This window comes from Protopterus annectens, chromosome 9.part0 (assembly GCF_019279795.1).
Source record: "Protopterus annectens isolate FY-2018-M chromosome 9.part0, PAN1.0, whole genome shotgun sequence".
NCBI lineage: Eukaryota > Metazoa > Chordata > Ceratodontiformes > Protopteridae > Protopterus > Protopterus annectens.
Window position 1 is genome coordinate 168,089,393 of NC_056743.1, and position 25,102 is coordinate 168,114,494.

General features: G+C 37.8%; 1 protein-coding gene across 1 annotated transcript in view; it reads left to right on the forward strand.

The window, feature by feature from the left end:
* LOC122810862 (2-oxoglutarate-dependent dioxygenase htyE-like) overlaps positions 1-25,102 on the forward strand; it is a 165,750-nt gene that overhangs the window by 19,233 nt on the left and 121,415 nt on the right. The window contains exon 2 of the mRNA XM_044082414.1: positions 10,823-10,947. Coding sequence (XP_043938349.1) covers positions 10,823-10,947 — 125 coding nt within the window. The remainder of the gene's footprint in view (positions 1-10,822; positions 10,948-25,102) is intronic.

The following is a 25,102-nucleotide window of genomic DNA, read 5'->3' on the forward strand; positions in this document are numbered from 1 at the left end:
AAGTATACACACATGCATGCATGCATGCATGCAGAGACCCCCTTACATATATACACATGTACCCAAACACTAAAGGAGGATAAACAAAAAAGGCAAGACAAAGAACAGAACGGAAGATAAAGTATAGAGTATAGCAGCAGCAATAGAGATAAAATAACTAAAATACAGGTGAGAGGCAGTAAGCTGACTGGGTTGGGATAAAAATCTGATTACAGAGGCAATATTTTCAAAATACAGGGGATGAAAAGAAGAGAGAGCTAAGCTGCTTGGGCAGAAATTCAGAATAAGGGTGAAAGTGGAGAAATCCGAGGAGCAGAATAAAGTAGAAGGTGTAGGGGGAGAGAGGAATATCTAAGGAAAGAAGCTGTGGTAAAGGGAAAAGTATTCGTACCAAACTATAGTTATGACAGCACTGCACTGAGCAAATACGTTTCTCTCCAGTGAGGAGGAGGGACTGATAACAGCAACAACAAACGTACAGGTGCAGTAATAAGATGTACAGTGGGATCCAAACATAATATGAGAGAAATCATTATTACTTAAGGGTCCAAACCATGTTCTGTGAAATATGTCAGCACCTTAAATGAAATGACAAAATGGAAAACCAATATTCTGCATTAGGTAGAGGAAGATGACCAGTTTGTGTCTGCTAGTAGGAATGCAGTTTTGTATTTTGTATTGAATTGTAATGAAGGTAGCTGTTTAACTAGACTCCTGCACATCTGAACACAAGTTGTGTAGATTCCAGAGAGTCTTCAATTTCTGGATGTTTTTTGTTGAATGCCAAAAGTTAGAGACAGTTTCAGTGTTTCATGCTACGTCATTAATCTAAAGTAAAGCTTAATGTGCTTCATCACATAGACATGTAACTATGCAGAAGCTTTTCCCCTGCACAAAAGGATTATGACACAATTGCAAGTTTAATATTTGAAAAAAATAAAAACAAAACTACCTACATTGAAAAGTGGTTTGGAAGAAGAAAATTCATCCTATAAGACAGTATCCAAGAAGCATAAAATAAAATGAAAAGTGGGAAATTAACAGCAAATTGTTAATTTTTGAAGCAGGGCATTTGTTTTCTGTATGCAATGTTACCCATGTATTGGAACATAAAGCTGTAAACTGTATTCTTTTTCACACTAACAGTCTGTGGGAGAGCATAACATTGGCTGTGTAACAAGTTAGTATTTGTACCTTTAGAGATAAAGACATGCTTATGAAAGCATAAACATTACTGCAAAATGACAAACTGTAGAACAGTAGAAGAGGATTATAGGCAGAAGTGATGCAGTGAGCAGGTATGTGATGCTGCTTTAATGGTTGCTACTGGACACATGAACAGAGCACATTTTGGGCATCAGAGCACCTGCAGATATCTGAAACCAGAATAGCAATTTCTCTAGGCAGCTCTTGTATGTATGTATTCTATTTCCCACACTACAACCAGCAGTGAATATTCTACAAGATAAAAATGTTATGATATATACTAACCAACAGAAAAGGCATTATAACAACCTGAAAACTCTTGACAGTTATCTGAAGGAACATAATAGGCTTATATGGGGATGTCTGGAACTGAGTGAGACACTTGTCACCTATATGTGCCAGTCACAGGCAAAATGTATTACACAAAAGAGAAAACTATCATGGCTCATGCAAGTTCATGGCAATGCTGCAGTAGCAATGCAGTGGCATTAACACATAGTATACTTGCATTATTAATGCAACATTATCAGATACCTCTGCACCATGCATTCATAAGATCTCTTAATCTTGCAGTATAGCTGACAATTCCCATAGGCATTCATTGCATAGGGTTTTGCAATTTTCCACACTTCTGATGCAACTTCACACCAGCTGCATGTATGCAATTTATGAAATGCATTTCATCGTGTAGACACACTTGCTACCTCAGAACCTCAAAGTAGCAAACATAAGTGACATCTACAATGTCTACACTGGTCATGCGTATTCACACACATGTGATGTCTACACTAGTCATGCATAGCCAAGCACTTGTCATGTCTACAGTGGCAATGCATATCCGCACATCTGTGGTGTTTACATAGGTTATGCTTATCCACACTCCTGTGATGTCTACACTGAATATATATATCCATACACTTGTGATGCATATACTGCCCATGTATATCCAAATATCTGTGGTGTCTACATTAGCCATGCATATCCATACACATGTGGTTTCTACACATGCCATGCATATCCACACACATGTCATGTCTACACTGGTCATGCATATCCACTGCCTATTCATATCCACACACCTGTGATGTCCACATTGGCCATGCATATCCACTCACACCTGTGAGGTGTACACTGACCATGTGACCATGCATATCCACACACCTATGGTGTCTTCATTGGCCATGAATATCCACATATCCATGATGTCTACATTGGCCATGCATATCCACACACCTGTGCTGTCTACATTGGCCATGCATATCCACATACCTGTGCTGTCTTCACTGTCCATGCATATCCACACACCTGTGGTGCCTTCACTAGCCATGCATATCCACAGACCTGTGGTGTCTTCACTGGTCAGACGTAATATGACTACTTGCACCACTGATTATGCACAGCTGTCCACAGAACTATTATATATTCAATATATTTCTGTCTGGTAATGGTCTCATCCATTGGATAGCATAAGTACATGTGATCAATGACTACAAAATGCCATGCACTGTGTTTTTCCAGGCTGCTGTGGCATTGAGCTGTATGTTGGTGATCTAAAAAAGTTATGATCTCAGTTGCAAATGAACAAATACTGTTTTTTGCAGGAGCTATGTAATATATGTTTATGGTTGGTGAAAAAATATATCCAATACACCTTGGCACTTGTATGCTCTTATGCTTATATAGTGCTGTCACTCTATATTTTCTACACCACAGGCTCATGTCAAGAATCTGACAAATGTGTACTAAATATGTCTTACTCAGATGCAAGTTTTATCATTGTCTGTTGTCCCTTGTATTCATCAATGACACTGTATATGATATTGACTGCTGCCTGTCTGTCTTGACTGGCTGTAGATCTTTGCTCTCAAACTGCAGTTACTCTCCCCCTTTTTCTGCTGTGTTGCTCTCTGCAGGGTTGCCACTCATGTACAAAAAAAGTAATTTATGATCACTGGCCATGTACAGCATACAAGCAATGAAAATGTTACTTGTCCTGTAAGGTACAGCTTCAAATCATCCTTCTTTGTGCTGTTTCACACATATGACACTAAGTTATTATGACATGTTTTGATATGTACCCTTTTCACTAGAAATATGTTTGAAAGGTAAAAATCCCTTTATTAAATACAAGTAATTGTCTGAGTACACCTTTAATGAGCAGCGCATCTACAACAGATTTAATACTCACAGTTGCCCCACTTTGCATTTATTCACTTAAAGTCACACTTTCTTGGTTCCTATTAAGGTTCTGCTGCAAGGACTGATGACTGATGTCTTCAGAGCAATAAAAGCAATTATTTTCATTCTGTTAGTTATATTTTATGTGATATGTGCAGTGTTGCAAATTTTCTCTTTTTCTGACAACGACTGAAGGACTGAAATGTGAATGTAGTATCATAGTGAATGCATACTGTGTGACTGGCTCACTCATAGGTTCATAGGATGATACTAGGCTATTAACCTGGAGGCCCTTAGCAAAGAATTCTAGCCGAGAATTTCACCCATGTTCCCACAAAGTCAGCCCCCGTTTCCCCTATCCAGCAGGGACACAAATGGGACCCAGGGGTGTATTTTCTGTTTCCCATCCAGTCGTCCAGGTTCCTCTTAAAGAGGGCTGGAGAGGTACTCTGCCTAACATGGAGAGGGAGTCTATTCCACAGATGGGAGAGTCTCTGGGACACAAATCTATCCAGCCAACAAGTTCTGTTAAATGTCACAGGCCAGGTTTAGGCCTTGTGTGTGGGTTGCCCGAGTGGATTTTGACTTGTGGATATGCAGCAACTCCATCAAGGCTGGTTCTGAGATGGCCTTGTTTGCCAGACACAAGTCACCTCTGAGCATTTTATACAAGACTAAGTTGAGGGACAGGGCTTTTAGCCTATCTGTATAGGACAGGTGTTTGAGACCCTGGGTTTTCCTGGTCAGGAAGCTCTGTGGTCTCCCCAGCTGCTGCATGTGCTTGGCAAGGTACAAGCTGAAGGGGGAAATGTACTCGATAATGGGTCTGATAAGGGAGAAGTACAGGGATGTTATGACCTCCTTGTTCCTGGATGAACTACCCTCACTTATGAGGTGGGCTCCGTAGAAAGCCTTCCATGCAACAGAGGCAACGTGGTGGTCAAAATTCAGATTGCTATCAATCTGGGTGCCAAAGTCCCTCACAACTGCTTGAGTGCTTGTTCATTGTTATTAATGTGATAATTAGTGGGGATGCCATTTTCCCCAAAGCTGATAATGATGCATTTCTTAGCATTCAGTTTGAGGCCATGCTCCTGGCACAAGTCATTAGTTTGTGTAAGGCCCTCTTGGAGGATGTTCACATCACTAGGGGAATTTAAAATAGTGCCGAGCTTGCAGTCATCTGCAAACTTGGTCAGCCACAGATCATGTGTGTGAAACTGCAATGGTTAATATATAGTTGTGCAAATTACATTTTCTCATCTATGTTGTGCTATCATTTCATAAACAGATATATGTCTGCTAATCAATATATTGTTATATGAGCTCTCTCTTTCTCTCTCTCTCTAAAAAAAAAAAAAAAAAAATATATATATATATATATATATATATATATATATATATATATATATATATATATATATGACCCACCACATCGATTTCATAATTTATTAGTTGATGCTTAATTTTCAGCCTTGTGTGTCAAACTGGATATTGCATATTTGCTTCATAACCTATGCAGCCAACAGCACTCTTGTTTTATTACACTTTTTGAAATACAGAGTATGAAACAGGGATCTACTATTTTTATGCACTAATATGTAGTTCAGTGTAACTCTTACTGCTTAATATATTAATATTCTTAGAAAAATACCATGCACGTGGCTTACAACAAGAAAGCATACTGCCCAACTAACAGATTCATGTCTGTCCATCTTTAAAAAAGTCAGCCTTTTTGTAAGTGACTCATGTTTTGAAATAGCTTTTCACATGTAGAGGACTTTGGCACCTACATCCATGCTTAATAATTAACTCTAAGAATACAGCATGTCATGCCAAAATATAAACCTTCACAGCAGTGACCTCCTTTGATGAATGCATGCTTCAGCACAGTACTAATACTTAAGAACTTTGGTGTCATGCTAATGGTAGTATAAATATATATATATATATATATATATACACACACACACACACACACACACACACACACACACACACACACACACGATTTACCTTCATTTGGTTGACTAACATGGAGATCCTGAGGGTAACCACTTCATGTCGAACCGAAACTTTGACTATTTAGTATGCATGTGCCGAGGAAGAACCTCAGAGCGTGCAACTTTAAAACATTGTTTTTTTTCCCTGGGGGGATTCCCCCCTGCACCCCCAGACCCCTGCTAATGATATTTACTAACACTGAGATCGCATAATGCCAGTGGAAAGTGAATATTCCCCTACCCTGGGATTGTTGATCTTGCACACTTGTCAGCTAGCTGTATAATCAACCAAATGCAGTCAATTAAACAGATGTCAACCAAACGGAACTCATATACACACACACACACATATATATACATATATATATATATATATATATATATATACACACACATATATATATATATATATATATATATATATATATATATATATATATACACACATATATATGGGTCCCCTTCAGTTGATCAAACTTTTAAAAGTTCGAAGCTAATATGGCTGAGACCATATGATCAAACATTTAAAAGTTTGAATGGACTGAATGGAGATCCCCATACAGTGCGGATGGTAAGATTTCCCTTTTCCGCAATGTAGTGCAATCTCAGAGTTGGTATATTTAAGTAGCGGGGGGTGCAGGGGGGGGGCTTTCCCCCCTGCTATGGACGTTTAGTTTTTTTTGTTTTTGTTTTAATTCAGTGTTCAAACCTTTGAATGTTCGATGTTATGATCTCAGCCATATGGGCTTTGAACATTTAAAATTTCAATCTACTGAAGTAGATCCGTGTGTGTGTGTGTGTGTGTGTGTGTGTGTGTGTGTGTGTGTGTGTGTGTGTGTGCACTGCAGTGCGACCCTGGAGTGAGAATATAAAGTAAAGGGGTTGTGGGGCACAGCCCCCTACATTGGGAGGTGTGGGGGGCATAGTCTCCCACATAATTGCAGTTTATGCACTATTATATATGTGTTCCACTAAAAATACATTGAAACATATAACGTCAGTAAAAACTAGTTGCAAAATATTATATTTATATACATATATATATATATATATATATATATATATATATATATATATATATCTTACAGAGGAATGTGTAGTGTTAGAGGTTAAATTTCCCTTACTCATTAAAGTGGTTTGTTGTTATTAAGAACATGTTTTATATGCTTACTATTTACATTACTTATTTTAATTTGTAATGCACTTTGGCTTTGAGAAATATGTCATAAACAAAGACAGGCTTGGTAAATTATCACATTCATTCTCAACCTCTTAGTGCAATAAATTTGGACAAAGTCAAAACTAATGGGGGGGGGGGCAAAGGCTCAACAAATAGGGACATATTTTACATAAAGTTGCTAGACTAACATGTTTTGTGTTTTCATGCTTTTTCTGAAGCATATGAAGTCTGAACTCATCTCTATGTCAATATTTATTTAGTTTAGTAATCTATGATTTGCCAGTTGACCAGAAATTATAAGATGAACAAGCCAAAAAATGAGGCAAAAATGTGGATATTCTGCAAAAATCTGGACAGTTGAGGGGTATGATGACATATTTGTCATAGGGCTCAGCGTTGTGGCATAGATCATATTTATGCCAGATGTCAGTATTCGCAATAACATAAGTTAGTCCTCTAGTAGACACATGGGTATAGTCATTGGCTTCTATGACAGTTGGAAACCTTCCAATTTTTGAACATCTGCATTCCTGCAGTAGACTTCTGTTTTCTGTGCCAGAAGTCCGTACTTAATTTGAACATGTTGGAACACTGTGATGTGGAATAGTGTACCTGATCTGGATGTGTTAGTGGCATATCCATGAGCTGCATAGGAGTTCCTGTTTTAAGTAAGCAAACACAGTTGTATAATTCTCCACTGTTTTCAGTAACGGGGCAGGTTTAGTGTATTAGCCTGTATTGCTACAGTTGTGGTGTGAGCTCTAAGTATGATTGTCTGCATGTTTTCAATGAGCAGTTCATAGTTCTTCAGGGGTTTCACACACACACACACACACACACACACACACACACACACACACACACACACACACACACACACACGCACACACACACACACACACACACACACACACACACACACACACACACTCAACACACTTCAGGACACAGTAGCCAGACAGTGCCACAGTCCCTTAACTTTTGTAATGTGGTACATGACTAGTACTGTCTATTAGCCATGACTGGATTCACAGTGAATATTATGTTTCCAGTCTGGATGCAGTTTTTCTGTTTTCCTTCAAGTGTTTTTATGTTTAGAATAGTTTTCTTATATGCCAAATAACTACACAAAATATTTTAGAGATGTTCCCTACATGTACAAAAATTTGTAATAAAGTATTTGCAGTGGCAATAATGTCAACAAATCAAATTCTGTACATTATTTTGACATTTTTAATTCAGTTTCACTTATGCCACACCTTTCTATACTTCCCAGTACTGTGTTACAGCAATTTTGTGTAGCCTTACATTACATTTGTCTCTTGAATATTGCACTCTTGAATATATGTTAGTATTATTAATTTCCATAACTTACCTTAATTCAAAGCATTTTTTAAAATTGTTCAGATATAAACATCTTTGGTTTTGTAACCAATGCTGAATGCAGCTGTTTTACTGCAGTACAAACTGAAGGGAGGAAAGAAAACGGCAATAATACATACCTGTAGGGAGGCAAGAAAACAGCAATGGTACATACCTGTAGGAGGCAAGTAAACAGCAATAACACATACCTGTAGGGAGGCAAGAAAACAGCAATAGTACATACCTGTAGGGAGGCAAGAAAACAGCAATAGTACATACCTGTAGGGAGGCAAGAAAACAGCAATAGCACATACCTGTAGGGAGGCAAGAAAACAGCAATAGCACATACCTGTAGGGAGGCAAGAAAAAAGGAATTGTACTTACCTGTAGGGAGGCAAGAAAAGAGCAATGGTACATACCTGTAGGGAGGCAAGAAAACAGCAATGGTACATACCTGTAGGAGGCAAGTAAACAGCAATAGCACATACCTGTAGGGAGGCAAGAAAACAGCAATAGTACATACCTGTAGGGAGGCAAGAAAACAGCAATAGCACATACCTGTATGGAGCCAAGAAAACAGCAATAGCACATACCTGTAGGGAGGCAAGAAAACAGCAATGGTACATACCTGTAGGGAGGCAAGAAAACAGCAATGGTACATACCTGTAGGGAGGCAAGAAAACAGCAATAGTACATACCTGTAGGGAGGCAAGTAAACAGCAATAGCACATACCTGTAGGGAGGCAAGAAAACAGCAATAGCACATACCTGTAGGGAGGCAAGAAAACAGCAATAGCACATACCTGTAGGGAGGCAAGAAAACAGCAATAGCACATACCTGTAGGGAGGCAAGAAAACAGCAATAGCACATACCTGTAGGGAGGCAAGAAAACAGCAATGGTACATACCTGTAGGGAGGCAAGAAAACAGCAATAGCACATACCTGTAGGGAGGCAAGAAAACAGCAATAGTACATACCTGTAGGGAGGCAAGAAAACAGCAATAGCACATACCTGTAGGGAGGCAAGAAAACAGCAATGGCACATACCTGTAGGGAGGCAAGAAAACAGCAATGGTACATACCTGTAGGGAGGCAAGAAAACAGCAATAGCACATACCTGTAGGGAGGCAAGAAAACAGCAATAGCACATACCTGTAGAGAGGCAAGAAAACAGCAACAGCAGATACCTGTAGGGAGGCAAGAAAACAGCAATAGTACATACCTGTAGGAGGCAAGTAAACAGCAATAGCACATACCTGTAGGGAGGCAAGAAAACAGCAATAGTACATACCTGTAGGAGGCAAGTAAACAGCAATAGCACATACCTGTAGGGAATCAAGAAAACAGCAATAGCACATACTTGTAGGAAAGCAAGAAAACAGCAATAGTACATACTTGTAGGGAAGCAAGAAAACAGCAATAGTACATACCTGTAGGGAGGCAAGAAAACAGCAATAGTACATACCTGTAGGGAAGCAAGAAAACAGCAATAGTACATACCTGTAGGGAGGCAAGAAAACAGCAATAGCACATACCTGTAGGGAGGCAAGAAAACAGCAATGGTACATACCTGTAGGGAGGCACGAAAACAGCAATAGTACATACCAGTACGAGGCAAGTAAACAGCAATAGCACATACCTGTAGGGAAGCAAGAAAACAGCAATAGTACATACCTGTAGGCAAGCAAGAAAACAGCAATAGTACATACCTGTAGGGAAGCAAGAAAACAGCAATAGTACATACCTGTTGGGAGGCAAGAAAACAGCAATAGTACATACCTTTAGGGAAGCAAGAAAACAGCAATAGTACATACCTGTAGGGAAGCAAGAAAACAGCAATAGTACATACCTTTAGAGAAGCAAGAAAACAGCAATAGCACATACCTGTAGGGAAGCAAGAAAACAGCAATAGTACATACCTTTAGAGAAGCAAGAAAACAGCAATAGCACATACCTGTAGGCAAGCAAGAAAACAGCAATAGTACATACGTTTAGAGAAGCAAGAAAACAGCAATAGACAGCAATATCACATACCTCTCACCATCTTAGAACAAGAAATCTGGACAAACCCATAAATAATGGGGGGGCAAAGGTCGCAAAATAAGGACACATTTTTAAATATTGCTTTTATAAACTTAGATATTTTATAGATTGATAGAATAACAGATTTTGCATTAGCATAAATTTTCTGAAGGACATGAAGTCTGAAACTCAAATGTCTGCCATTATTTTCTGACTTTAATCCTCAATGATTTGCCAACGATTTGTCAGAAAACCAAAATTTTATGAAAAACATACTAAGAAAATGAGGCAAAAATCTGGACATTCTGAAAATGTTTGGACAGTTGAGAGCTATGTGTTAGCAGCTCTGCATATAGCAGTGACTGACTTCCACTTTATTGTTCTCTTCTCTTTGATAAATGGCACTGCCAGGTAATGGTTGGAGTAAAACAGGGCGTGCAACTAATGAACTGCTGACTCTTTCAAAATGATAGATTCCTGTAATCATGTGGATATTCCTGAAAAATAACTGTACTAAGTCAGTTGATGGTTAAATCTATGTTAATATGCACTTTGTCAAAGTAAATCCAAGAAGAGAAGTGGAGACTATGTCTCAAAATAAAATTATCATATTAGATTCAAGATACAGACAAGTGAGTTAAGAACAGTTGGAAGTTTCTGTTATCTTCTGACTACAGAAAAGCATCATGCTCAAAATTAACAGAATGTAGTCTATCTGTGCTCTTGAATTTGTGATAAGTTGCCTTTGCAAATAGAGCAATGTTTGTTTCAGATGGCAGGTCTTTGAAAGACATTATGTGGTGTAGGAGTAATGGTAAGAGTTATTGGTCTTATCTTAACTCTAGTTATGTTTTTCCTGCATATTATTAGGTGCTTAGTGTAATGGACATCAGCAGAAAATTCTTCGCACTCCCACAAGCCGTGAAGGAGCAGTTCTCTCGCTCATTTGATTCAAAGCACTTGAATCATGGCTGGGTTGCCATAGGCTCAGAAAGGTACATTACCATATACTAACGTGTTTAATGATAATATCTACATTTATTTATTTATTTGTATTTATTGTATAAACTGCATTGCTTCCCATGTTAAAATGCTGTATTTAGCTTAATGGTTTTATTGATTAATTGATTGTTTTTATTTGTATGTACTCCCCATGTTTTGATATTTGAAGTCATTTCCTTTGAAAGCATTTGTGCTAATTACTATACATAAAAGACCAATCAACCAATCAACTAATCAACCAATCATAATATAATAATAATAATAATAATAATAATATAGTAATAATAATAATAATATAATCAACCAATGGAAGACAGTGTCTAGCAGTAAAGTGGACCGAGACTCATAGTTAGGACAAGTAGCACCCTGGGCAATTTCCAGAGTGATAACTCCTCTACCTAATAAATCTGCAAAAAGCTTACAACGGTTTCTGCAACAATCATAAACATACTTGCAAACACACTACAAACAACTAAATGCAATCATTTAAGCATCAACATCAGCTGTGCTCCTTAAATTAATTTTGTTACTGCACTCAAACCTGATAAGCAACTCTTCTGAGGTGCCTTTCATGCTCCCTAACAGTTTGTGTCCATAGCAGCTGGCCCCTTTTTGTCCCACCCTAAGTATGGTACTGAGTGAGACTTGTTTTATTTAACACCTTCATTAAACTATCATTTATGTCATAAAAACTGACAGGACAACCACGGCAGTTACTACTACTTAATAGAACATAACAATAAAACACCATAAAATGGATAAACGCTTTCATGTAGAGCCTTAAAAATAACAATGCTACTATAGCCATTATATACTCATAATTTATCCATTAAACACATACCATGTGCTAATTGTTACTAATTAATGGAACAACATCCATCTAATATACCTCTATTTCTTAAGGTGATATCCAGATAATACTGGTTTAATACATACATTATTGTTAAGCCCTGGAAAAACATGGGCTTGCATCCTTAAAATCCATTTAAGTTCAGTTTGTTCCAAATAATTATTATCTCCCCCTCTTGTGTTTTTATACACCAGCTGTAAAACCCTAAAACTAAAACTGTGGGAGGAAAATTCTACAATATGTTTGGCCAAAGCGTTATGTATATTCCAATTTTTTTTATATCATATACATGACTATACACCCTATCTCATAGTCGTTTCAACTTCTTTCCTATGTAGAAACTTGAGCAACAGTTACAAGTAGCAAGATATACTATATTAGTGGTGTTACAGCAGGCATAGAATCTGGGTTTAAATACAAAATTAATAGTAGGATGTTCATAACACTGTGTCTTACTAATAACTTTACACATTGAACAGCTCATGCAGGGGAATGTACCCACCTTATACCAATTTTCCTGTCTTCGATGTCTATCATTACATAACCGTTTTAAATTGGGGCTGTTCTTATATGTAAACCTAGCTATATCACCTACAACTGCTACTGTCATCCTATCAGTTGTCAAAAGATACCAAATTTTTCTTAATAATATTACATACAACATTGCTGTCATTAGTGCATTTAGTAACAAAAGGGACCCTAACTTCCCTCTCCCTGTTGCCAATATTTTTCAAAGGCCAATCAGATCCAGACTTTAATTCAGGTCTAAAAACTTCTTCCATTATAGTTCTAACCGAAGACCCCTTATAGCCTCTATCAATAAACATTCGCTCAAGTTTATCTACTTCTTTGTTCAAAGCTACTCCATTATTGCAAATCCTCTTCACCCTATTCATTTGACCTCTCACTATATTGGGAAATGTATATCTAGTATGCATGCTACTATTATCCAATATATTATTTCACCAACATGGTTTGCAAAATAAGTAGTAAAAATTACCCCAGCATTGCCTTTAACAATAGAAACATCCATAAAATCAGCTTTAGTGCTAGAAGGTGTTACAATAAATTTCAAAAAATTCATAGGGGGACTCCAAATAACATACAAAGTCAGCCAGGGAGGGTAAATCCCCTTCCCACAGCATAAAAATATCGGCCAGAAAATGTCTATACATCTTTATATTAGCACTAAGTGTATTATTATACAAATGTTGTGTTTCCCAATAGTGCACAACTAAATTAGCATAAGAGTTTGCACATGGGGTGCCCACAGTGACACCCCACTTTTGTAAATGCAATCTGCCATCATACATAAACACATTATGAGAAAGAATCCAATCCAATGATGTGCATATCAAAATAACTTCATCGTTACAAAGAACCTTCAAATTTGTTAATATTTGTCTCACTGCCTCTATATCATAATCGTTTGGTATGGATGTAAACAAACTTTGAACATCCATAGTAACCATCAAGCAGTGAGTTAAGTCTAACTCATCACTGCAGGCATTGAGGCTATTCAAAAACTGTGTTGTATCCTTAAGAATGGTGGAAACTTCATCAACCACCAGTCCCAACTTCCCTTCCACATAAATGGACAGGGGTTCTGTTACCCAACCACCCGCAGCCACTATCGGCCTCATGAGTGGCATATTTAAAGATTTATGGACCTTGGGTAATCCCTTACTATAGGGTATGACCGGGTGCTCAACTCTAAAATAGTTATATAATGTCTCATCAATCTGTCTATGCATCAATAAATCATAAATGGTATCGTTTGTACAATGGTAGCAAACTCAGATTGTTGTAACTGACTATAAGTACTTGCTTCATTTAACATATTACGCATGGCTAAATCATAATCATTTCTATTTAATAGAACTACAGCACCTCCCTTGTCTGCTGGTCTAATACATAAGTCAGTGTTATCCCTCAGAGTATACAGTGCTGTCTGTTCTGCATGACTCAAATTATAAAAACTCTTCATGTTAATATATAAATTAACACATATTTCTTTTTCATATATTCTTACAAAGGAGTCAATATGTGGAGGTAAAATGGGATTAAATGAACTCACTTTCCTATATTTATCATGTTCAATTTGCAACTTGTTTTTAAAAATCGGTTTAAAAGCTACATTGCGTGAGAAAAGTTTCAAGTCAGTTAATATATCACTCACGTATGTAGATGTCTCAGGTATGAAGGATAAACCCTTATTAAGCAGGGCAATTTCATCCTTCATAGGCATATAGTCAGAAATATTAATGACTAAACCTTTCATCGCCGCATCTTCCTGTTCAATGAGATATTTTCTCCAGAAAACTTCCTCTTTCGTCACCCTCGACTCATCGAACCTGGAGTGTGTGCTGAATGTTGTTTCATGGGTAACGGTAAAAAATTCTCCATATTAATAGGAGTAAATCGCTTAGGTTTAGCTAAGGCTTACTGATTGGGTGGAGGGGTGGAACCTGTTGCCACAGCAAAAGTAGACTCATTTCCTTGAAAAGCTATTTCTCGTACCTGTTGAATAGCGTGTTCTATCTTATTATTGACTTGAATAATGGAAAGCACAGGAGTTGTCAATATAGCACAATCATCAAAAGTACTGGCTATGCCATTCAACTTTGTTATAGAAGGCTTCGTAGAAGTACCTGTTTTTGCAGCTGAAGAGGAGCGCACCATGTTGTCGCCTTCATGTTGTTCAACAGAAAGGCCTGTTGTTTTTGGCCAAGCAAAAACATTGCTACTATCATTTAAGACAGGTAAACATTTTAATTTGGTAACAGATCATGCTCCATTGCACCGATTAAGTAGGCAGACTGATGTGAATACAAAGCTGAGCTGGTGGGAGCTATCCCTCCAACCTTTGCAGTATACAGTGATCCATAGGACTGTTATAGCCAGCTGAAATGCTAAAATGTTGATGTGTTATCAAGGGCCTATAACCCATCATAATAAATCCAAAATCCCTAGTTTAGTGTTGGAAGGAGTTAGTTGTAACATGTTGGTTATAGTACAGGGAAAATATGTCTCTAAAATGTCTGCTGCAGTATGGAGTGTGGAAATATTCTCACACACATACTCAAAGATGGATGGATAGATAAGTGCACACACACACGCACACACACACGCACGCACGCACGCATGCATGCATGCATGTGCACAAGCACATAAGAAAGTCACTGCACACAAAAAAAAGTTTTTGCAGGGGTTAGCACCCACTAATGTGGAGTCACTCCACCACATCTCCAAATCTAAATATGTGCATGCATGCATGTGTGTGTGTGGGTGTGTGTGTGTCTATATGAGACAGGGAGAGGGAGTGAGAGTTAAACACATGCATACCAAATTCTGAGTTCATACAAACACAGTGAAGAGAGAGACAAAAAGTGAGGAAAATGCAACACTTGCCTTCTCTCTTTGTTTCAAGTCTATCCACCATGGTAATATGCCAATTATTTTTCAATGCTGATGTTCTGATTGTCAATCAACTGATCAGCTAGCCAGTAAAAAACAGTAAGAATCTCCCTCCTTCACTCTTTAATTAATATTATCAGTCTAATGTTGCTGTAACTTGGATAAAGAGAAACATTAAGAAATAATAAAACCAGAACTAGCTCTTTCTCCTGGATGGAACAGTCTCTGAGACGTAATAATACAGTACCCTTGAGCTGAAACACATCGCTACAGTAATTATCAAGCAGATAATCAGGAAATGGATCAAGCAGGCTACTTTGAGCAGACATGAAATGAGAACTCCAGCTTTCACTACGTGAAGCTGACTCATTTTCATGCGATATTTGTCACATCATATGCTGTAACATGTAAGCAGTTTTGGTATGTGAGTAGCTACATCTCAATTACAAAAGTCAACCACAACAAAAGTCCTCAAACTTTCAAGATGTCAGTGGCAATAGTAGCACAAAAAGTAACTTACAAAAGAAAAATGTATTAAATGCTTTTATCCATTAAAATAACTGGGCTTCATCAGAATGGTGACCAAACTACAAACAGTCTTTTAAATAGTAGCCTATCTATGAGTAAAGTCATGTGGTGATAGAATCCCAACCCTTTGCACATAAAAATGCTATTATTACAATTTAAGGAGCCAATACATTCACCTTAATGTTACCATAAACACAAGCTAAAAAGAAATGTTAATTATTATTAATTATAACTTTTCCAAAACTGAATCAGAAGACATCTTGTGGATTCTAGCTTCTGGGCCAAAAAATGCATAAATCTAGGCACAGATTACAAAATGTTGTTGTGTCTTTTGGCTTTTCCCAGTTAGGGAACTCCAGTCCGCTAATGATTGGCAGTAGATTTTTACGTGCCGAGTTGCCGGCCCTGACGCACAACCTTCAACGAAGGTACGCCCATTCACGCATGTCTCCACACAGAAGACGCTCTAGCTGAAAATCGAACAGGACAACATCTTACTGTGAGGCGACAACACTACCGCAGCACCACCACCGCAGCTGCACAGATTACAAAATTAATATTTTTAAATGTGATGAATTTCACAACGCAGCTAGAAAGTGTAACCTGAAGCCACAGTTGTGAATCTGAATAAAAACTAGTGCATTTATTATCAGCTGTGTGATAAACATGCAAGACCTGTAATTGCAAGCCTCCCAAAAAAAGTTTACATTTCGTAGAGTGAACATCAGAACTCAGTATAGTATTATTTAAAGCATGCCCTGGACCCCTTTACATGGGTGCTGTGCCTTAAACACCCGTACTACATTTATGTACTAAATCCAAGATCACTCTACTTTAGAGCAGGGGCAGCTATGTAGCCCCCCCCCCCCATAAAAAACAAAGGAATATCTGTTAAAGATTAAGAAAGTCTATTATATTGGGGACTTTCTCTTTTGTTTTGAGTTCTCAGGCCGCTAAGCATGTTTTCTCATAAAGTTTGTATTTTATCTGACAAATCAGTAAGGATTGCTGTTACTAAATAATGATGACGGACATGCTAGTTTCAGACGTAGCCTTCAAAAAACATGTTAATGCAAAGCCTGTTATCCTAGGAAGATTTTAAGTAAATAAAAGCAATAGCTGTTGATGATTTTGGTCCTTTGTCCATCATTATTTTTTAGCTTTCTCCCTGAATAATAAGAAATTGAGATGGATGTGATGGGGAAGTTTGCAGTGGGTTGCGCTGTATTCTGACAGCAGTTAACTAGAAGATGGTAAGTGTATACTGAAGAATTATGAGTCTGAAAGTGAATGACCCCATCTGTTTGATCACAGGTGTAACAGTTACTGATCTGCTGCAATAGAGCCCTGCCCCACTGCATCTGGCCCCACCCATTTAGTTGTCTACAGACCCCATCCCTTGCTTTGAAATCACCAGCCGCCACTGTTTAGAGGTAAAGTGAATATACCAAGGTGCCATAAATATAATGTGTGTACATTTATTTATTTTATTTGTTTACATTTTTGCTTACCATTACTGAGTTAAAGCATTGATCCCTGCAAGACTAATTCCAGGCTCAGCCGATTAGAGTCACTCTTTCCTGCCAGATATTTAGCAAGTTAATTTTTTAATCACACTTTGCCTATCTTCCTTTATCCAATCCCAGGAATGTATAATATAGAGGAAAAACACAATTTAAGTATTAATCTCTTATTTTTCTGACATCATGATTTTACAGTTTCCAGATAAATTAATCTTTCTGCAGAATTTCATATTATTTCCTTTTGATATTCATCACATGATCTGTTACATTGTACAGGCACTCTTGGTTTGAGGCAATCAATGACTAAGGATAGGAATACTTATATTTAAGGTATTTTTAATTAAGCCTCTAATTCCAGATACAGGAGAAATAAAATCTGCTAACATCTGCAAATTTAGGTAACAACGTTTGGCTTAGTCTGAGCAGAATCAAATAGCTGCAGATGACTAGCTGTACACTTAAGCTTGAAACTGTAGTTTAGGATTGTAGTTTAGAGTTTGAACATAAGTAGTTTATTTAAGACCCTTTAAAGCCTTACATTCAAATGTACTTTAAAATGCTAACAGATGATCACTTGAAAGAAAACTTCAGATAAAGAAACTGAAAAAAGACAAAGTGATATTCTTTCTAGTTTCAGTCACAGAAGTAGGAAAATACAGGTCTATGTTATGTAATGAAAACAAGGCCACAGTACATGTTCATTTAGTCAGAAAATACATTATGTCCTCATAAAATTATATCATAGAAGCTCAAACTATAACTGTAAAATTAAATTACAGTCATGGGTTCATACGGTGAATTCTAGGCTAACAACCACTAGGGCCCTTATAAGCCTAGCCACGCAACCCAAATGTGACCCACAAATTTGTTTTATATTGGGATGATTTACTGGTTGCCCCTGTCAGTCAAAAACATAGGCACCAGACCAGTCATTGGCACTGTTGCCCCCCCATGAAGCCATTTTGACTTACATATACTCTTAATTGGTTTTATCGCCTAAGCTGGTACCATAAACTCTCAATCAACACAGCTCGAGTTATTGTATATCCAGGCCACATTTGCTGGGTTCACATATGAGACACAGAAAGAGAGATTGTAGGCTGTAGTGCTTGTATGTTACTGATTAGTGGGTGGTGCCATCTCACACCTTCCCAGAGAAAGTATGAGAGATTTTATTTCACTTGTTAGTGATTGCTAGTCCCAAAAGGTACAGTAAAAATTGAGTGAGAATAATAATAATAATAATAATAATAATAATAATAATAATAATAATAGGGGCAAAGATGCCAAAATGGGGAATTATATTGTGCGTTCCATTTGCTTTTATCACAATGAGCCCAACTACTTGTTCTGCAAGTTTATGCACTTGGGATCACCATGTAAGAGGTTTTGTTGCAGAGCTTTTCTGATGTGGCCTCATGGGTATAGAGAAGCTGTAGTGGATGTAACTATTTTGGGGCATAATAAATTGAAAAATAATAACTATTTAAAGTGATGCAAGGACATCAGAAATGAAAAAAGAGCAATATATAATGAAAACTTTTTAACTCTGTATTTATTACTCCTATTTTGTCCTACTTCTCTTCCACCTCCACTAAGAAACTTGTGAAACCACACGTGATAGCAGCAGATGTGTGCGGCTTTCTTCAGATGTTCTGATCAACTCCCTTTAAACTGCTTGGAATATCACAATTTCTCTCACTCCCACCTTCAGACCAACCATACCTGTACACCAGCTCTGTGACCCTGTCATATGCATAGTACTATTTTCCCTCCAATCCTTCTATTCAGCTACTGATGAGTGCTAACACTTTATTTTTTCAGACATTTGGAGCAGGGCTGCTGAAACCTTTGTGTTGATCTTTGAATCTATGACACTGGTGTGACATTTTGTCTTCATCTGGTGACAGACCTGACTTTGCTGCATTGGAAATGGCAGCACCATACTCCCTTACTTAAATGAAGATGTTAACTTTCCTGATGTGCATATACAAAATAGTTTGCATGACTTTCAGATAAGGTCGGTTTATCAAATGTTTGGTGTGGGTGTGGCTCAGTAGTCAAAAGGGTCAATTAAATTTCCTTCTCAGGGTTTGAAAGGCCATCTAGGTGATTCTGAGACTTCATCCCTATATTCAGACCCAGTAGGCTCCCAGTTAACTCTTTCTACACGCACAAAGACACACAGATGCGCACACACACACACACACACACACACACACACACACACACACACACACACACACACACACACACACACACACACAAAGCAGTCAGTCAGCATCGATTACCTCACATAGATATGAAACAGGCTCCCTCCTGTCTTGTCTTATCCCTCTCGCACAGAAAGATCTCAGTGTCATCTGGTTTCAAACATAGTAGAGCAGGCTCTCTGTCTCTGCTCTTGACTCCTATTCAAAGAGCTCCCTGTCTCAGCTCCTGACTCCTATAAGAAGAGCTCCCTGTCTGTGAACCCCCCCCCCACCCACACCAGAAGCATTGTCTGTACATCCATCCAACTCACATACGAGTCTCATGGTCTCATATCTGCACTCACAAACAGCAGGCTTGCAGCACTGATGTGACAGCAGGCACCCCCCACCCCACTTATGTGCAACTGTCACTGGTAAATTACTCTGATGTGTGCAGGCTGCTATGTCCACCAGCCAGTGGCAATTGCTTATGTGGATCCACACAGCCACTTGTAAAAGAGTTAGAGCCACTGAAAAAAGTGCAAACTACTGAGTTATAGTTTTTGTAACACAATCACAAAAAATGGAATATTAGGCAGTTGACTAAGAGAAAGAGAGAGAGATAGAACAATGATAGTTGTCAATTGCCTTACTTTAACTGATGGAAATGGCAACAGGGTGAACAGGCATACATTTAAATTAACAGGCATAATTGCAATCAGCTTGGCACTCATCGCTGGAGAAGACACAGACCAAGATTAAATTATACAAAAGCAAATGAAAGAGCATATTATAACACTAGGGCATTAGCATGTTAATGTTTAGTGCCAAGGGATATAATACACACACACACACACACACACACACACACACACACACACACACGCAGACACGTAAAATGCAATGTGTATCTAAACTGCCAGATTAGCAGATAGTCATTCTGCAGAACCAACAGAGAAAACAAATGTGCATTCAAGGTTCTTACATTTTCACATACTTTGATGTGACTATTTTATCTTATATAAGGCTTTCTGTTGGCTTGGGTGTTGTCTGGGTGGTTGTATGATATACTTTTATCTTTGTATCTTTGCATATCTGAAAGGCACACAGCTTGGGTTAAATTGTAAGTGTAGTACATTACCCACATGTTTGTACAGTGGAGAGTTTTTCCCCTGTGTATTCTCTGTAAAAGGACAAGCTAGTGGGAATAAGCCTGTTAAGAATGTAAAGTGGATCTGGGAAAACTGTGCTATTTGGAATAAAGCTGTGCTGAAGCAGGACGTGCATTCTACAAACATTGTAGTACAGCAGGTCAGAAAAGAATAATTATAAAGAGATATAAATAAATTAAATAATACTTATCTGATTCCAATGGAGGCTAAAGATAGACATAGCAACAGATAAATCCAACAAAACATTTATCTGAAGATAATGCAGGCTAAAGATAAATAAATAAATAAATAAATAAAAATAAATAAAACAATACTTATCAGAAGACTATGCAGGCTAAGTACACGTGTTTAAAATTAAATATTGACCCTTTAATTGTACATTAATTCTTCAGTTGCTTGACACAAACACTCGTCTCCTTGATGTTATGTACACCATTCTGTTCATCATTCGTACTTTATTCTCTGCTAAATAAGGCACCCATAACACTTACTGCATGTTCACATGTATTCAAAAAGTACTTTAGGGTAAGGTATTAAAACAGAAATGGGTGCTTAAGTTAGTAATTTTAGGCATTGTCATTTAAAATATGCATCCTAAGATATGAGAACATTAAAAGTACTAAAGTCAATTGGTAAACATACATTTCACTTGGCTAAAAGAGACAATCTGGCATTTCAACAGTGAACATTCTCTAGTGACTTGCGCAGTAAATAAAAAAATTTAAACTAGCTTAATCTCTGACCACCAGAATCATAAAAACACTTCAGCAAGGAAGTGATATATTCAGAACTGAGCAGAAAAATGTTAATTCCTACTGACAATTCTCGTGTTAAAGATAAATGTGTTATCTTTTATGGGAAAAAGCTGTATTAGCAAAACACTCTGCACCTTAAAACGTGTAACACTATTTAAATGTTCTATTTGCTCAGCTATTGGCCATAACATTTACTATCATTAACAGAACTAGCATTTGTTCTTGAAAGGAGGATTTACTCATGCACAATTTCTGTGTAAATGAGTCATTCTTGTGAAACTCTGAACCAGGTCTCTGAAATGGAAAAAAGGGTTCCTACTTTTCCCGAAAGTGCAGTGACCTCAGAGTTAGTTATAACAAGTAGGGGGCATTACTAGCATAGCCATCAGCAGGGAGTGTGTGGGGTCATTTTCATTTCTGTTTGAATGACATTTAATATGTTCTGCTTCATAGGAAACACTGTATCAAGTACTAGCGTTCACTTTACTGTCCTACAGCCTTGTTTTTTGTCATGTTTGCTACTTTACCTTATTTTCCTCATTTCTACAGTATTAAGTTTACATACAGCGAATAAATAGGAAGATCCAGTTTGACTGTATACATCTGAATAGTTTATACACACGTGTGTGTGTGTGTGTGTGTGTTTGTTTATGTGTGCGTATGTGTGTGTGTATATATATATATATATATATATATATATATATATATATATATATATATACACCATTAGGGTTGTCGCATGACCTAAATCTAAATAGAGGTAGCCATTTAAATGGTATCTATCTTTAAATCTCTGCCTTCATCTTATGGCACTCCACAATTTATTAAAGACCAGTGTAGATGTTTTAAACTGATTATACTTAGTGTTCCAGTGACATTTTTATTTCAGCATGTCTGCAAGCCCATAATTCAATCTACATGAAGCAGAAATTAGAATAGCAACTTTTGTATCTCAGTGTACTGTACCATAATTCCATATTTTCTGCTAATAAAATGCTATTGTGACGAGAGAGGAAATGTTCCATAAAACACATCTTTCTGAATTAATTAAAATCTGTTGCTTAGCACAGCTTGACAGATGTATACAAAATGGTTTACTTTGAAAATGTAGAATGATGGTTCGGCGACAATGAAATGTTGAAAGTTATTTGATAGCATTCTGTATTGCTGACCATCAAGACTGAGAATCCGTTGTACGAATGCACTGTGCATTCATACATACGTGTTCAGCCGTAGTACTAGAGATCACAGTACAGTGTAGATTGGGAAATATACCCTTTTCCCCACTGTAGTGCGATCTTGGAGTTGGAATATGTAATCTGCAGGGGGTTTGGGGGTATAGGGGGGCTTGCTTCCTTGCAAAATCATTATGTCACATGATGTGCAGTGTCAGACTGCAGTCTACAGATGTTGACAAAGGTCAAATTTGCAACAGGAAGTGTGGCGACATTCTGACCTTTTCGACATTCCGATTTGCACACACGAGTCGATGTTTGAGGTTGGAATTTATTTTGACGTTCGGATATTTGATAGTAAACCATACAAAATATACATATTCTAGCATCTTTTTTCAGACTGTTACATTATGGTTCAAAGAAAGTATTCTATTTTATGTACTAAAACATTTTTGGGGTTCTCATTCTGTCCTCTCCATGGTCGAGTGACGTATAAAGACATGCAGGTAGGTGCATGCGTGAATGGGTGTGCCTTCTTTGAAGGTGGGGCGCTGGGCTGGCAACTCGGCACTGTAAAAATCTACTGCCAGTCATTAGCGGACCGGAGTTCTGCTGTGGCAACCCCTAACCGGGCAAAGCCAAAAGACATTATTATTCTCCTTATAAACTCCAACATCAAAGCTACAGTTGGTAAAACCAGCCACACTTGTGATCTAATTGTATTTTTGTAATTCCTTCTTAGCCTGGAATCCTTCTGATTGATTACTATCTTTAGTCCTTTATTAACTCTTTTCCTCCAGGACTAAGGATTTGACTCCTGAATTATTCTTCTCTCTTTCTCTGTCTGACTGTCTCACTCAGTGTCTCTCTCTCTCTCTCTCTCCCCCCTCCATGGTATTTTCTATAAACAGTGATTTGGGTTCAGTGTGTCTTTCTTGCCAGAATTTTGAACAGCTGTCAAACAACTGAAGAAACTAATATTTATTTTTGTTGACCAGGATAGTCTGCTGGGAAAAAATGTTGCTTTTCTATGGGGGGCCCAGGAGAAAAGCTCCAAATTGTGAGAATGAAAATATGTACGCTAATATTCTAATACATGGCGTTCTAAGGAAAACACTACAATACAAATAGTGACAACATACAAAGATTTAATATATAGGGTTCCAGTGAAACACTACATTAGCAATATAAACAACATAGTTTGTTTGTTTGTGTCCTTTGGCTTTTCCCTGTTAGGGGCCACCACAGCGGAACTCTGGTCCGCTAATGATTGGCAGTAGATTTTTTACATGCCGAGTTTGCAAGCCCCGATGCACAACCTTCAACGAAGGTTCGCCCATTCACGCATGTCTCCACACAGAAGACGCTCTAGCTGAGAATCGAACGGCACAATGTCTTGCTGTGAGGTGACAATGCTACCACAGCACCACATAGAGTAATGGTCGAATATAAATAATTGTTGTTGTCTTTCGGCTTTTCCTGGTTAGGGGTCACCACAGTGCAACTCTGGTCTGCTAATGATTGGCAGTAGATTTTCATGAACACAGAGGTGCCAGCTCAACGTTCAACCTTCAACAAAGGCACGCCCATTTACGCAGGTCTTTCGAATGTCCACCCAACCGCGGGGAGGACATGCAGACTCCACACAGAAGGCACTCCCCGCACTCCAGCCGAGAATCGAACGGGAGAACCTCTTGCTGTGAGGCAACAACGCTAAAATAATTGTAAGGAGACTTGTGGTTTGCACTTAAGTTGACTATAAGCCAGGTGTCTCTTAGACAAAGTTGTAGCTTGGAGGTTCTACATTATACTACTGAGCTATATGAGCACAGCGAGGACTCATTCAGGTGCTGTTTTAATTTGGGGTTGAAGCGTTTTAACTTTTCTGTGTGTTTTAGTGAAATTAGTAACTTATTCCAAAGTCTGATGATAACTGGAATACAAAGCATCTTCTGCAGCATTGTTTGACTTTGTGGTAGCCAGAAGAAGTTTTTCACTTGATTGTAAGTCTCTGCATGGAGAATATTAATGAAGGATGTTTAATGAGGGGCAGTTATCAGGGTTGTGGATAATATTATGGGATATGACTTGCTCAATGTAGATTAGGTATTGTGCTAGTTCTATCCAGTCTATTTGTTTTAAAGCAAGATTGTGGTGAGTCCTATAAGAGAGGTTTGTAGCAAATTTTGCTACTTTGTCACAGCATGCTTCAGTCTTTGTTTATTGATTAGTTTGCACGTTTGTAAACATGGCTGATGCATACAGGAGTGTAAGAAGGAAGGAGGACTGGACAATAATATTCCTTGTTGCATCAGTTACATATGGGTTTGACCAGTAGAGAAGAACCATTTTTTAATGATTTGTTGTATGTGCTGATCAAATTTTAGATTTATGCCTACAGTTACGATTAATAATTTTGTGTGGGTTACCTTTTCTATGGTAGTAGTATTATTAGGTAATATAACATTAAAAGAGTGTTTGAGGGCAGAGAATTGTTTGGATGTGAATAGCATTAATTTGCTTTTTTTAGGGTTTA